Source organism: Mustelus asterias, unplaced genomic scaffold, assembly GCF_964213995.1.
Source record: "Mustelus asterias unplaced genomic scaffold, sMusAst1.hap1.1 HAP1_SCAFFOLD_2204, whole genome shotgun sequence".
Lineage (NCBI taxonomy): Eukaryota > Metazoa > Chordata > Chondrichthyes > Carcharhiniformes > Triakidae > Mustelus > Mustelus asterias.
The window spans coordinates 25,737-40,657 of NW_027592149.1; the positions used below are offsets into that span (position 1 = coordinate 25,737).

General features: G+C 45.2%; 1 protein-coding gene across 1 annotated transcript in view; it reads left to right on the plus strand.

The window, feature by feature from the left end:
- Positions 1-768: 768 nt before the first annotated feature.
- The window catches only part of LOC144489454 (uncharacterized), a 34,543-nt gene continuing 20,390 nt past the window's right edge, over positions 769-14,921 (plus strand). Inside the window, 2 exon segments of the mRNA XM_078207314.1 lie at positions 769-1,649; positions 4,348-5,361. Of these exon segments, the coding sequence (XP_078063440.1) occupies positions 4,699-5,361 (663 nt within the window). The 5' untranslated portion in view covers positions 769-1,649; positions 4,348-4,698.

Consider the following 14,921-nt stretch of genomic DNA (forward strand, 5'->3'; position numbering starts at 1 on the left):
CTGTAAAAACAGTTTAGAAAAGTCATCACTGTCAGAACACGATACAAACTCTGAACAGACAATTCTAGTTTCTCTGGAACATTTTTTCCTTTCTTGTTCCCCCAAATCAGTAAATCCCCGTCCCACACACTCTCCCTCCTCCCTGGGCTGAAATCCAAACCCATCTCACCATTTCTTTCCTCCACTCCCAGTTTTCTCCCTCCCTCTCCTCTGTCTGGATTCAGTTCTCCAGCTCCTGTCTGCAGACTGACAATAAAACCAATGGCTCTTATTGGGGGTGTTGGGGCCTCCAGCGGGTGTTTGTGAATCCTCCCCGCCCACCTCCCAGGGTTTCCTTCCTTCCCAGAGATCAGAGTCCTCATTGATTTGAGGCCAAAGTGTAACCTCTTATTTATTGTCCCCCTCCCCCATCCTCTGATGTGAACCATCCTCCAGTGGCTGAGCCAGGATGGGGCCGTTAACCTGGGCCTGTTCCCGGGAGGGAGGGAGGGAGGGAGAAGCCCCGCAGCTGCAAACCAGGGAGCTGACAATGATTCTGAAGGGTTTGCGGATCCACAAAGTGTTTCCAAATCCTCCCAGCCACCGCCTAACGCTGACTCCGCTTCTCCGGGACAAACAAGCGCCAAGGACAGCAATGACACTGCGCATGCTCCACATCACAATGCCCGGGCACTGATTGACGGCGGCTCCGGACCAATAGGAAGAGGGGGCGGGGCTGGGGGACCGAACGGGAGCGGCTGGTCCTCCAACCAATCGGAGTGAATGAGGGGCGGGACCTGAAGCATGCGCAGTGCGGGTGAACCAGATAAACCTGTTGGACTTTAACCTGGTGTTGTTTGACTTGTTGCTGTGTTTACCCCAGTCCAACGCCGGCATCTCCACATCACTGCGGGTAATGGCGACGGACGGCCGGTTTTAGTTTGGAAGCGAGATCAATACGAGGTAGAGGGCGGCGTGCGGGGAATGATAAATGTGGCGGGTGGGTGGAGAGACTTTGTAAACATGTTGTTCAAACCCAAACCCCGGAAATGAACTTCCCGGTTCCCCCCCTTTGTACCAAATGGAGCGGCAGCTTGTAGTGTTAGACCCGGGCTGACTGCCGCCATTGAGGCTGCATGTGGGAGGCCGGCAGGGATTGTGATCGGAGAGTGAAGCCCTGACGTCACAATGGAATGGGTGAGGGTGTGACGTCACAATGGAATGGGTGAGGGTGTGACGTCACCATGGAATGGGTGAGGGTGTGACATCACAATGGAATGGGTGAGGGTGTGACGTCACAATGGAATGGGTGAGGGTGTGAGGTCACAATGGAATGGGTGAGGGTTCCAGATGAGCTGAGACTGGGCTGGAGTCGGGCGATGGCAGTGACATGTGTCCCGGTGGCACAGTGGTTAGTGCAGCTGCCTAACAGCGCCAGGGACCCGGGTTCAATTCCAGCCTCGGGTCACTGTCTGTGCAGAGTTTCTACATTCTCCCCGTGTCTGTGTGGGTTTCTTCCGGATGTTCCGGTTTTCCTTCCACAGTCCAAAGATGTGCCGGCGTTGGACTGGGGTAAGCACAGTAAGTAATCTCACAACACCAGGTTAAAATCCAACAGGTTTATTTGGTAGCACAAGCCACAAGCTTTCAGAGCACTGCCCCTTCATCAGGTGAGTGGGAGTTCTGTTCACAAACAGGGCATATAAAGACACAAACTCAATTTACAAGATAATGGTTGGAATACGAGTCTTTAAACGTAATCAAGTCTTAAAGGTACAGACAATGTGAGTGGAGAGAGGGTTAAGCACAGGTTAAAGAGATGTGTATTGTATCCAGCCAGGACAGTTAGTGAGATTTTGCAAGCCCAGGCAAGTCGTGGGGGTTACAGATAGTGTGACATGAACCCAAGATCCCGGTTGAGGCCGTCCTCATGTGTGATTGACAGATCCATGCTCACTGCTTCTTGCCCTGGATGCAGAGAGCTGAAAATTTCCATGCAGGATGCCAGACAGATAAATGTCTACATTACTGGAGTAAAAATGTGTGGAATATACAGACCGAATTCACTTCATTTCCTTCAGTTGCTGCAAGTCCCCAACTTCCCCCAGAATGAGAAAAGAAATGGAAAGGGGGAAACATTGATTTCCTCCCAGATGTTGAACAGAGGAGGGAGTTTCACTCTGAAGCTCATTGGACAACTTCCGCATTGTGACGTCACAATAGTGTCCTGCCTGAATCAGCCAATAGGAATCACTCTGCTTCGCGGTGACGTCTCCGGGTTCCAGTTCTCAGGCCCGGGCGCGCGGACCCAGGAGCCCCGCCCCCACCCATTGTTCCCCTTCCCCTACACCTCCTTGAACCAAGGTTTCCAGGCAACCGGCTGACGGCTCCAGCAAGAGCGAGAAGCCGCTCAGTGAGCTCTCCCTCCCCCCGGCCCAGGACTACACATGTGCGAGGGAGAGGGGAAGCTGCGCATGTGCGGGGGAGAACCCACCCTCTGATCTTCATGCTGAGGTGTTGACCAATGGGAAGAGTTGGAGGACCGGAAGGACTCTGGTCTTCCAGCCAATCAGAGTGGGGCTTTGTGTGAATGAAGATTGATCTTCAGACAGACTCAAACTTCCTCCTGTCTCAAACATCTGTGAGTAAAACACTTTCTCTTCAACCCCCTTTCCATTTCTTTTCTCATTCTGGGGGAAATTGGGGACTTGCAGCAACTGAAGAGAAAGGAAGTGAATCCAGGGAGGGTGCAGACTCTGGAAAGGTTGGTCCAGGTTTCTCGCTCTCTCGAACCAGAAAATGATCCATTTCTGCCCACTGTTTGCTGTTAGCCAATCTTCTATCCACGCCAATATGTTATCCCCACAGCATGAACTTTTATTTGCTGCAATAACCTTTGATGTGGCACCTCATCAAATGTCTTCTGGAAATCTGAGTACAGCACATCCACCGGTTTCCCTTTATCCAATGCCCGATGGGGAATTTTAGAAAATTGAACAACACATCAACGATCTCACTCTGTTAAGACCCGAGAATGAAGCCCAGCAGGACCCGAGGACTCATCAGCCCACAGCTCCAACAGTTTGCTGAGGACCACTTCCCTGGGAATTGTGCTTTTTCAGAGTTCATCCCACACTTCTGTTTTCTGATTTCCAGCTGTTTCTGAGTTTTAACTGTATCCTCTATTGTGAACACCGAGGCAAAATACTTGTTCAATTCATCTCCCAGCTCCTTATTTTTCATTATCAATTCCTGGACTCACTTTCTATTAGACAGTTAAGAAATGAGGTGGAGCAAGTGACTGAAGTGTCAGTCAGGGAGCACTATTGGGAGCACCAATAGTTTCAAAATAGTTCAGGAAAAAGGTAGGACAGGTCCACAGGTCAAGGCCCTAAACTGGAGCAGGGCCACTTTTGTGGGCATTAGGCAGGATCGAGCAGATGTCGATTAGGTGAGTTTGTTTGAAGGGAAAGGAATGACTGGCAAATGGGAGGTTTTAAAAGTGTGATATCAAGAATCCAGGGGCAGTATATTCCTGTTAAGATGAAGGGAAAGAATGGTAAATTTAAGGATCTCTGGCAGACAAGGGACATTGAGGCTCTGGTCAGGTAAAAGAAGGAAGCATACATTGGGTTTCGGCAATCGGGGACAAGTGAATCACTCTGACTATAAAAAGTGTAAGAAAATACTGAGGAGGGAAATCAGGAGGACAAAAAGAGGGTATGATATGGATCTGGCAGGTAAGATTAAAGAAAATTCCAAGAGGTTCTATAGCTATATTAAGAGTAAGACGGTGGCTAGAGAGAGAATAGATCCCCTTAAAAATCAGTATGGCCATCTGTGTGTGGAGCTACAGGAGATGGGTGAGATTTTTAATGAATACTTCTCCTCTGTGTTTACTGCGGAGAGCACCATGGGGGCTAAAGAAATAAGGGAAACAAGTGGTGATGTCTTGGGCACACGCTCGTTACTTGGGAGGAGGTATCTGTAGCCTTATAAAAGCAAATTACTGCGGATGCTGGCATCTGAAGCCAAGGGAGAAAATGCTGGAAAATCTCAGCAGGTCTAGCAGCATCTGTAAGGAGAGAAAAGAGCTGATGTTTCTTGACGAAATGACCCTTTGTCAAAGCTCTGAAACATCAGTTCTTTTCTCTCCATCCAGGTGCTGCCAGACCTGCTGAGAATGGAGTGGACTCGATGGGCCGAATGGCCTTACTTCCGCTCCTATGTCTTATGGAATGGGGAGAGAGTGTATGGGATGGAGATTTACAGCTTTTGGGGAATGAGAGAGGAAAGAATGTTCCATAGAAATTGTTCTGAATTTCTATCCTGTACTGACACTGATGACTTTTGGAAACTCATTTTCAGGATATTGAAAGAGGAATCACAGGCCGAAATCTCAAACGTCATGTCTCGGCGTGACAGAATCGTGTTCCTTGGGACCTCAATATCATCGGACTTTGAATCCAGAAGGAGAAATGATTGTCCAGTCTGTCGATTTGAAAAGATTTGAAATGTCAGTGTGAGTGAAAAAGCGTCAACACACTGCCACACTCGAGTGAGTGTGTTCCAATGCACTGACTAAAGAGCTTTAACCAGTTACACAGTCTGAATAAATATCACACCATTCACAGCGGGTAGAGACTGTAATCTTGTTCTGTGTGTGGACGAAGTTTCAACTGATTGTCCACCCAAGAGTGAGGCAAGGACACCTGCACCATGGAGAAACCATGGAAATGTGGGGACTGTGGGAAGGGATACAGAGCCCCATGTCTGCTGGAAGCTCATCGGCGCAGCCACACTGGGGAGAGGCTGTTCATCTGCCCTCAGTGTGAGAAGGGATTTAATCAGTTCTCCAGCTTACGGACACACCAACGAGTTCACACTGGGGAGAGACCATTCACCTGCTCTCAATGTGGGAAGGGATTCATTCAGTCATCCCACCTGCGGACACACCAGCGAGTTCACACTGGGGAGAGGCCATTCACCTGCTCTCAGTGTGGGAAGGGATTCACTCAGTTATCCAGCCTGCAGACACACCAGCGAGTTCACACTGGGGAGAGGCCATTCACCTGCTCTCAGTGTGGGAAGGGATTCACTCAGTTATCCAGCCTGCAGACACACCAGCGAGTTCACACTGGGGAGAGGCCGTTCACCTGCTCTCAGTGTGGGAAGGGATTCACTCGGTTACCCGACCTGCGGACACACCAGCGAGTTCACACAGGGGAGAAACCATTCACCTGCTCTCAGTGTGGGAAGGGCTTCACTCGGTCATCCACCCTGCGGACACATCAGCCAGTTCACACTGGGGAGAGGCCATTCACCTGCTCTCAGTGTGGGAAGGGTTTCAGCGTTTCATCCCGGCTGCTGAGACACCAGCGAGTTCACGAGTGATGACAGGGGTTGGATTCTGCTGTTATTGTTTCTGCTCTCAGTTGCATCCAGGATTGCATTTTGTTCATTCTCACAGTTGGTCAATGGGAAGGGTCAGAGGGTTTCTTTGTGCTGGACTGGCCGGTCTCAGCCTCCAGTGGGCTGATGCTCTTTGAACCTTTTTGTGAATACCTGGTTTCAAATGTCACAAGGATCACAGAGTGACAGGGTGTTAGGAAGTTTAGAGATATTGAGTCAGAAGAAAACAGAGGTTGGCAGTGCAAAGGTACATTTCTGAATGGAGGGCTGTGACAAGTGACGTTCCTCAGGGATCAGTGCTGGGACTTTTGCTGTTTGTAATATATATAAATGATTTGGAGGAAAATGTAACTGGTTTGATTGGTAAGTTTGTGGACGACACAAAGGTTGGTGGAATTGCGGATAGCGATGGGGACCGGCAGAGGATACAGCAGGATATAGATCAGTTGGAGACTTGGGCAGAGAGATGGCAGATGAAGTTTAATCCGGACAAATGTGAGGTAATGCATTTTGGAAGGTCTAATACAGATGGGAAATATACAGTCAATGGAGAACCCTTCAGAGTATTCATAGGCAGAGGGATCTGGGTGTACAGGTGCACAGGTTATTGAAAGTGGCAATGAGGTGGAGAAGATAATCAAGAAGGCATACGGCATGCTTGCCTTCTTCGGCCGGGGCATTGAGTTTAAAAATTGGTAAGTCATGTTGCAGCTTTATAGAACCTTAGTTAGACCGCACTTGGAATCTAGTGTTCATTTCTGGTCACCACACTACCAGAAGGAAGTGGGGGCTTTGGAGAGGGTATGGAAAATATTTACCAGGATGTTGCCTGGTAGCATTAGCTATGAGGAGAGGTTGGAGAAACTTGGTTTGTTCTCACTGGAACAACGGAGGTTGAGGGGGGCGACCTGATAGAAGTCTACAAGATTATGAGGGTCATGGACAGAGTGGATAATCAGACGCTTTTTCCCAGGGTGGAAGAGTCAATTACTAGAGGCATAGGTTTAAGGTGCGAGGGGCAAGGTTTAAAGGAGATGTACAAGGCAGGTTTTTTACACAGAGCGTGGTGGGTGCCTGGAACCCGTTGCCGGGGAAGGTAGTGGAAGCAGATACGGCAGTGACTTTTAAGATGTGTCTTGACAAATATATGAATAGCATAGGAACAGAGGGATATGGTCCCCGGAAAGGTAGGGGGTTTTAGTTCAGACGGGCAGCATGGTTGCTCCAGGCTTGGAGGGCCAAAGGGCTTGTTCCTGTGTTGTAATTTTCTTTGTTCTTCATTCTGTTTGGAACATCCCAAATGCCCATCCAATTTCCTTTTTAATTGTTTATTGTCGCTACTTCCTCCACCCTCGTAGGCAGCGAGTTCCAGGTCATCACCATTCACTGCATCAGAATATTCTTCCTCACATCTCCACCGCCCCCCCCCCCCACTCCCCCTCCCTTGCATCTCTGACCCAAAACAAGAAATCTGTGTCCCCCCTCGTCCTTGTCCCATCAGCTAATGGGAACAGCTTTTCTTTGTCCACCTTATCTAAACCTGTCAGAACCTTGTCCACCTCTATCAAATCTCCCCTCAACCTCCTTTGCTCCAAGGAAAACAACACCAGCCTGACATTGACAATAAAGAACAAACTAACAGAATATGTTACTGTCTGAAATCAAATGGGAATGTTTAATTTCTGTTTTAAAGATATTGTGAATATATTGTCCTGGACAATAAAGGAATTGGAATAACTCACCTTGGGTGTGGTTGAATGGAATATGTCAATCTGATATCCACCTGCAGTCTAGTGAAAGTCTGGAATATGTAGCTGGAACTCCCTTCCTAACAGCACTGTGGGTGTACGTACACCTCAGGCATTGCAGCAGTTCAAGAAGGCACCCTTGGGGTTAGGGTTGACCATGGCCAAGGCAGCTACATACAGCCACATATTCTGTTATAATTGAAGGACTGCAGATTGAATGTGAGGCATTGTGGGACTGGACTATCTTGACCACATTCCTGTGACTGCCCGGAAACACGTGTCTATTTTAAAGAACAAAGAACAATACAGCACAGGAACAGGCCCTTCGGCCCTCCAAGCCTGCACCGATCATGTGTTCCTAACGAGACCATCCGTTTGTATCCCTCTATTCCCAGTCTGTTCATGTGGTTATCATTAAAATACGTCCCCCACATATCTGTATTGAACCTTGCCCCCCCTTACCTTGAACTTGTGACCCCTTCTGTTTGTCGTTTCTGACCTGGGAAAAAGCTTCCAACTGTTCACCCTATCTATGCCCTTCATAATTTTATAAACTTCTATTAGGCCGCCCCTCCACCTCTGTTTTTCCAGGGAGAACAACCCTAGTTTACTCAATCTCTCCTCATAGCTAATACCCTCCATACCAGGCAACATCCTGGTTAACCTTTTCTGCACTCTCTCCAAAGCCTCCACGTCCTTCTGGTAGTGTGGCGACCAGAACTGGACGCAGTATTCCAAATGCGGCCGAACCAACGTTCTATACATCTGCACCATCAGACCCCAACTTTTATACTCTATGCCCCGTCCAATAAAAGCAAGCATGCCATATGCCTTCTTCACCACCCTTTCCACCTGTGTTGCCACCTTTAAGGTTCTGTGGACTTGCACATCCAGATCCCTCTGCGTGTCTATACTCCTGATGGTTCTGCCATTTATTGTATAGCTCCCCCTGCATTAGATCTACTAAAATGCATCACTTCGCATTTATCTGGATTAAGTTCCATCTGCCATTTCTCCGCCCAATTTTCCAGCCTATCTGTGTCCTGCTGTATTCTCTGACAATGTTCATCACAATCCACAACTCCAGCAATCATTGTGTCGTCCGCAAACTTACTAATCAGACTTGCTACATCTTCTTCCAAATCATTTATATATATCACAAACAGCAGAGGTCCCAATACAGAGCCCTGCGGAACACCACTAGTCACAGACCTCCAATCAGAAAAAGACCCCTCCGCTGCTACCCTCTGTCTTCTATGGCCAAACCAGTTCTGTACCCATCTAGCGAGCTCACCTTTGATCCCGTGAGATTTAACCTTTTGCACCAGCCTGCCATGAGGGACCTTGTCAAATGCTTTACTAAAATCCATGTAGATGACATCCACGGCCCTTCCCTCGTCAGTCATTTTTGTCACCGCCTCAAAAAACTCAACCAAATTTGTGAGGCATGACCTCCCTCGCACAAAACCATGTTGTCTATTGCTAATGAGATTATTCAGTTCTAAATGTGTACAGATCCTATCTCTAAGAATCTTCTCCAACAATTTCCCTACCACGGACGTCAAGCTCACTGGCCTATGATTACCCGGGTTATCCTTGCTACCCTTCTTAAATAACGGGACCACATTTGTTATTCTCCAATCCTCTGGGACCTCACCTGTGTCCAATGAAGAAACAAAGATTTCTGTTAGAGGCCCAGCAATTTCATCTCTTGTCTCTCTCAGTAACTGGAAGTCCCTCCCTAACAGCACTGTGGGTGTACGTACACCTCAGGCATTGCAGCAGTTCAAGAAGGCACCCTTGGGGTTGACCATGGCCAAGGCAGCTACATACAGCCACATATTGTGTTATAATTGAAGAACTGCAGATTGAATGTGAGGCATTGTGGGACTGGACTATCTTGACCATATTCCTGAGACTGCCCGGAAACTCATGTGTCTATTTTAGTTTAAAATTGAGGATTTCTGGGAATAATGTCTCAGATGGTGGCCAGATTATCAAATTCAGTTCTCTCAAATAATTCATAGACAAAGAAACAAGTATCTCCAAGAGAAAACTGTCACCTCATTCATCTCATCGAGACTTCCCTTTCACTCAAATCTTCATAAACACCCAAATGTATGGATTCCTTTAAACTACACTTTCAGGAGTTCTCGAGAATCTTTAGAGTTAAATAAATCATTAAATATTCTCATAATATCTTTTAACAGAAACCAAACATTTCTGTTTGATTCCAGGCATTATCAACTTTGTTCTTTCCCTTAAACACCAGGTAATTTCCATTTTAAATGCTTGAAATAGCAACTCATGTCAGATATTTATCAATTCCAATCTCAAAAGCAGGCTTGTTGGCTTTCTGAAAAGTAAAGTCTTTTATTCTCTGCTTTAATTCTCAAAACTGCTGCCTTCACTCGGATTGTTTGTGAGTGAAACCGTCATCACCTGTTTAAAAAAAACCCATAAACAATCCATCTGGCTCTGGCCAAGATCCCAGTGAGTTAATGTGTCCAATCACAGGTTACATTAAAAAACAAAGGCTGTGTGGAGATTTATAAAAATCAGCTGTCTGCTGAAAGGGTTAACTTCTCTGTGGCACCGAGAGAGGCGGGGAGTGGGCAGAGGAAACTTGGCAATTGTGTCAATTTACATAATTTAAAAAACTTCTCTCATGTTATTTTCTTCGATTTTGTTCAAATTTCATCTCTTTTATCTCTCCTTTTTTGAACACCAATTTCAATTTTCAATATTTGCTACTTAATCAAAGTTGAAAGAAATACTTTGTGAAATGTGTTGTTAACTGAATCTCAACAATTTTAACTCAAATGTTTTGGAAAGTTGGAACTGGTTTGCTGCCAAACTGCAGCCTTATCTTTGTGTTTTGGGAGCAAATTGTCCTTCACAATTCTAACCTTGAACAAGTTAATTTCAAACCCAAATACATTCCTTTCACATTTTAGCACAGTCTGAATTTATTTCAAACAGAAACTCACGGCAGTTCAAATTAAATTAATTTTTATTCCCTTTCCAAACTAATTCTTCGAATCGATGATGCTTTCAAACAACGCCCTGCCTCAACAATTATGACTCAAATGTACGGTATTCCTTCAACTGGGCAAACCAACTTGGAGTAAGCGTTGTGGATCATGACGGTGCAAAGGTCATGGCTACCCTCACACACCTGCATTCCCTTATCACACAGGAGAGGCAGAGGAGAGGGAGGAGTGCTTTCAGTGATTTTTTTTTGGAGAAAACAACTAAATGTGCTCGCTGGTGACTGATTTGTGTCTCAGGTTGTTTGATTTTAGCTAAACACGGGGAGTGGTCTGCTTCAGGGAGGTGTCACTTTGTGGCTGAATTAACTTCCTCAAAGTCCCCATGGCATTTTCTCACTCTTCACTTGATCTGATATTTTCTGACTGTAAATCAATATCTTGTTCCAGAGTTTGGCCGAACAGCAGTAGATTTTTCTGAGCTCCACTCACCCTATCATCTGCCCCCTGTTCCCAATGTAACTGATTGTCCAGGTCAGACGTGCTCTCCTGCCAGCAATCAGCTCCATTCTGCAGCTTATCCACCAGTTCCCTCAACTCTTTATATTTTGTACTCAGCTGTGAGGCAACAGGTTTCCAATGTAACTGGAAATTAATTTATTCTGGACTTTTTCAACTCGCTATTTCCTTTCTGAATCTCTTTAGAAAACCTATCAAGGACCCGCTCGTAATCTCCGTCACATTCTTCTCCACCTCCCAGGGTATCTTTTGCTCCTGGTGCCCTTGACTCTGTTGTCAAACTGTCAGTCACATTGTAGCAGATGCCAAAGCCATTGTTGTATTTGCTTTTTTGAGGCAGCAGTGCGAACCACTGTGCCACTGGATGGAATGCTGGCCCAGTGGAGAGATACATAGAAACTAGAAGCAGGAGTAGGCCATTCGGCCCTTTGAGCCTGTTCCACCATTCACCTTGATCATGGCTGATCATCAAATTCAAGCTGTGTGGGTTAGATAGGTTAACACAGTAAGAAGTTTAACAACACCAGGTTAAAGTCCAACAGGTTTATTTGGTAGCAAAAGCCACACAAGCTTTCAGACCTGCAAGCCCCTTCTTCAGGTGAGTGGGAATTCTGTTCACAAACAGAGCATATAAAGACACAAACTCAATTTACATGAATAATGGTTGGAATGCGAATACTTACAATTAATCAAGTCTTTAAGAAACAAAACAACATGAAGTGGCAAAGAAGTGGCAGATGGAATACAATGTGGAAAAGTGTGAGATTATGCACTTGGGGAGGCGGAATGGAGGCATAGACTATTTTCTAAATGGGGAAATGCTTCGGCAATCAGAAGCACAAAGGGACTTGGGAGTCATTGTTCAAGATTCTCTTAAAGTTAACGTGCAGGTTTAGTTGGCAGTTCGGAAGGCAGATGCAATGTTAGCATTCATGTCAAGAGGGTTAGAATACAAGAGCAACAATGTACTTCTTAGACTGTATAAGGCTCTGGTCAGACCCCACTTGGAGTGTTGTGAGCAGTTTTGAGCCCCACATCTAAGGAAGGATATGCTGCTCTTGGAAAGGGTCTGGAGGAGCTTCACAAGAATGATCTCTGGAATGAAGAGCTTGTCGTATGAAGAATGGTTGAGGACTCTGGGTCTGTACTCATTGGAGTTTAGAAGGATGAGTTGGGATCTTATTGAAACTTAGTAGGAAAAACTAGAACCAGAGTGCACAACCTGAGGCTAAAGGGATGATCCTTTAAAACAGAGATGAGGAGGAATTTCTTCAGTCAGAGAGTGGTGAATCTTTCGAACTCTTTGCCGCAGAAGGCTGTGAAGGTCAGTTCATTGAGTGTCTATAAGACAGAGATAGATAGGTTCTTGATTAATAAGGGGATCAGGGGTTATGGGGAAAAGGCAGGAGAATGGGGATGAGAAAAATATCAGCCATGATTGAATAGCAGAGAAGACTCGATGGGCTGAGTGGCCTATTTCTGCTCCAATGTCTTATGGTCTAAGCTCACAACTCCTTGATTAAAATAAGATACAAGATCCTTCATTCCCCTTCATTACAACTTAAACTTTTTTTTAGCCAACTTCCAAGGCCTGATTTTATAGGAAACATCAAGTCTTTGTTGATTTAAAATCCCAAACATGTTGCCAGCTGCAAAATCTTTGTTCTTTATCTGGGGTTGAGGTGACAACACGATAAAATCCTCACAGTTCTTCCAAATTCCTCCAGGCTCCGCTTAAAATTTCCACATTTAACTGGTTCCCATAAATCCTCAATCAAAAACTAAAATAGACACATGAGTTTCCAGGTGATTTACAAAGAAATGAACTGTCTGCTGAAAGGGTTAACTTTTCTACAGAACCTAAAGGGGTCGGGAGTGAGCAGAAAAAACTTGGCCCACAATTACTTCACTTTACATATGATGGGGGTTTTTCTCGGAGGCTAAGTATTGAGCTGAACCCAGTTAATACAAAGATTTGCAAAAGACAGTATACTGGTTAAAGGCATTACTTATTGAGAAAGGCAGCTGGGCAGTCCAACTCCTTTCTAAAGTTACAATACATTGGCCCTTTAGTTATACTATTTTGAAAGTTCATTTCACCCGCCCACTCTGTCATCCTAACTGGATGCTCCAATCGTGTTCGTGTACAATATTTACCTTGGCCAATAACATCCTATCTTCTGGAAGAATGGAAATTCATTGGTCTGTAGAATCTGAAAGTTCCTGCCCACTGTTACTTTGCAACTTTCACTTACATAGGTCCATAGGGTGCTTTCTAACTGACTCTCAGCAACTTCTATTACATAGGTTATATGGTTCAAAAGTTCCTTTCCACTGTCTGCTGAGCCATCCCTTATCAGTAAAAAATGAATAATTCCATTCATTCTAGTGTCTGGGAAGCGTTTACTTTTATAACTCATACTGATAAAAACTGTGCTCTGTGGCTTCACTCTTCTGACAGAATGTGGCCTGTCTCACTCAGCTTTTATCCCATTATGCTTTAGGGCAGTCTGCAGTTTGGCCAAGGTATACATTTTAGTACAAAAAGTACATATTTAAATTTGAAATACATGTTTAAATTCTCTACCAGTGGTTATATGTGTCTCTATGCAGACAGTACCTTTGTATAATATAAATAAGGCATGTTGTGGTCCTTATTCTACGTTAGTCTAAGTCAGTCCACCCTGTTTCAATAGCCTATTCTGAACCCCTCAAACAAAATAACTTTAAAAAACTTAAAGTTTATAATTCGTCTCAAGTAAGCTTACATTGACACTGCAATGAAGTTACTGTGAAAAATCCCCTCTCTAACAACAAAAGAAACTTGATTTTAAACTTCATCTATTAATTTTTTTGTCATGTTCTCAACCTATTTTAATTTGATCAGTTTTTGTTAGGGATGGGTAATTTCTATTCTTTATAAACTGGTTCACTCATTTTGTTAATTCTACATGGGCTCGGAGAATCAGAACCCAGACTTTATCATCCTTATCCTTTTTCTCCTTTTGCCACCACTTTCTCTCTGTTTTGCAGGAGGATCGTGGGGATTCCAATCAGACTAATCATTCATTATAAAAGTAAAACAAAAACAGAAAATGCTGGAAAATCCCAGCAGATCTGACAGCATCTGTAGAGAGAGAATAGAGCCAACGTTTCGAGTCTGGATGACCCTTCATGAGAGCTCCTATGAAGTGTCATCTCGACTCAAAATGTTGGCTCTATTCTCAAATCATTTTATCGATAAGTTTCTTGTTCTTAGTTTCCAAAAGACAGGTAAGAAATCTGTCTGGTGCTCACTCGAGCTCTGGATTTTTCATTGGCCATGCTTGGGTTGGATTATAACCATTAGAATCCACTCTTAGAGATCCACTTTTCAGTCCAGTGCTACTTGGAGTGTACCGTCACTTCTCCGACTACGGGTCACAAGACCTTCACAGTTCTTATCACAAATGTATGATAAAATAATTTAAGCAATGCCTGAGAATGCTTCTTAATCTACTTACCACCGTTTGTTGATTGGTCAGACCCCCTTTTTACAGATTCGGATATCTCAGCCACTGAATATCAGCTGGTTATTCATAGATTCATAGAATCCTATTGTGCAGAAGGAGGCCATTTGGCCCATCGAGTCTGCACCGACCACATTCACACACAGGCCCTATCGCCCATGCATTTGTCCTAGCTAGTCCCCCTGACTCCCGAGGTCAATCCACCTAACCCGCACATCTTTGGGCTTTGGGAGGAAACCGGGGCACTCGGAGGAAACGGGGACACGGGGAGAATGTGCAAACTCCACACAGACAGTGACCCAAGCCAGGAATCGAACCCGGGTCCCTGGCGCTGTGAGGCAGCAGTGCTAACCACTGTGCGACCATGCTGCCCAAACTTATGGAATAAGTTTAATCCTCACTCATTCTGTGTAAATATTCTCACAAGGTCCTCTTTCGGAGTTTTGCTAAGCAGCTTTAATGGTCCGTGATTGCAGAAATTGAGCAGTCACAGGAATGTGGTTAAGATAGTCCAGTCCCATAATGCCTCACATTCAATCTGCAGTCCTTCAATTATAACAGAATATGTGGCTGTATGTAGCTGCCTCGGCCACGATCAACCCCAACACTGCCTTCCTGAACTGCTACAATGCCTGAGGTGTAAGTACACCCACAGTGCTGTTAGGGAGGGATTTCCAGCTACACATTCCTGACAAGATTCTGATAGGTTTAGATAAGGTGGACAAAGAAAAGCTGTTCCCATTGGCTGATGGGACAAGGATGAG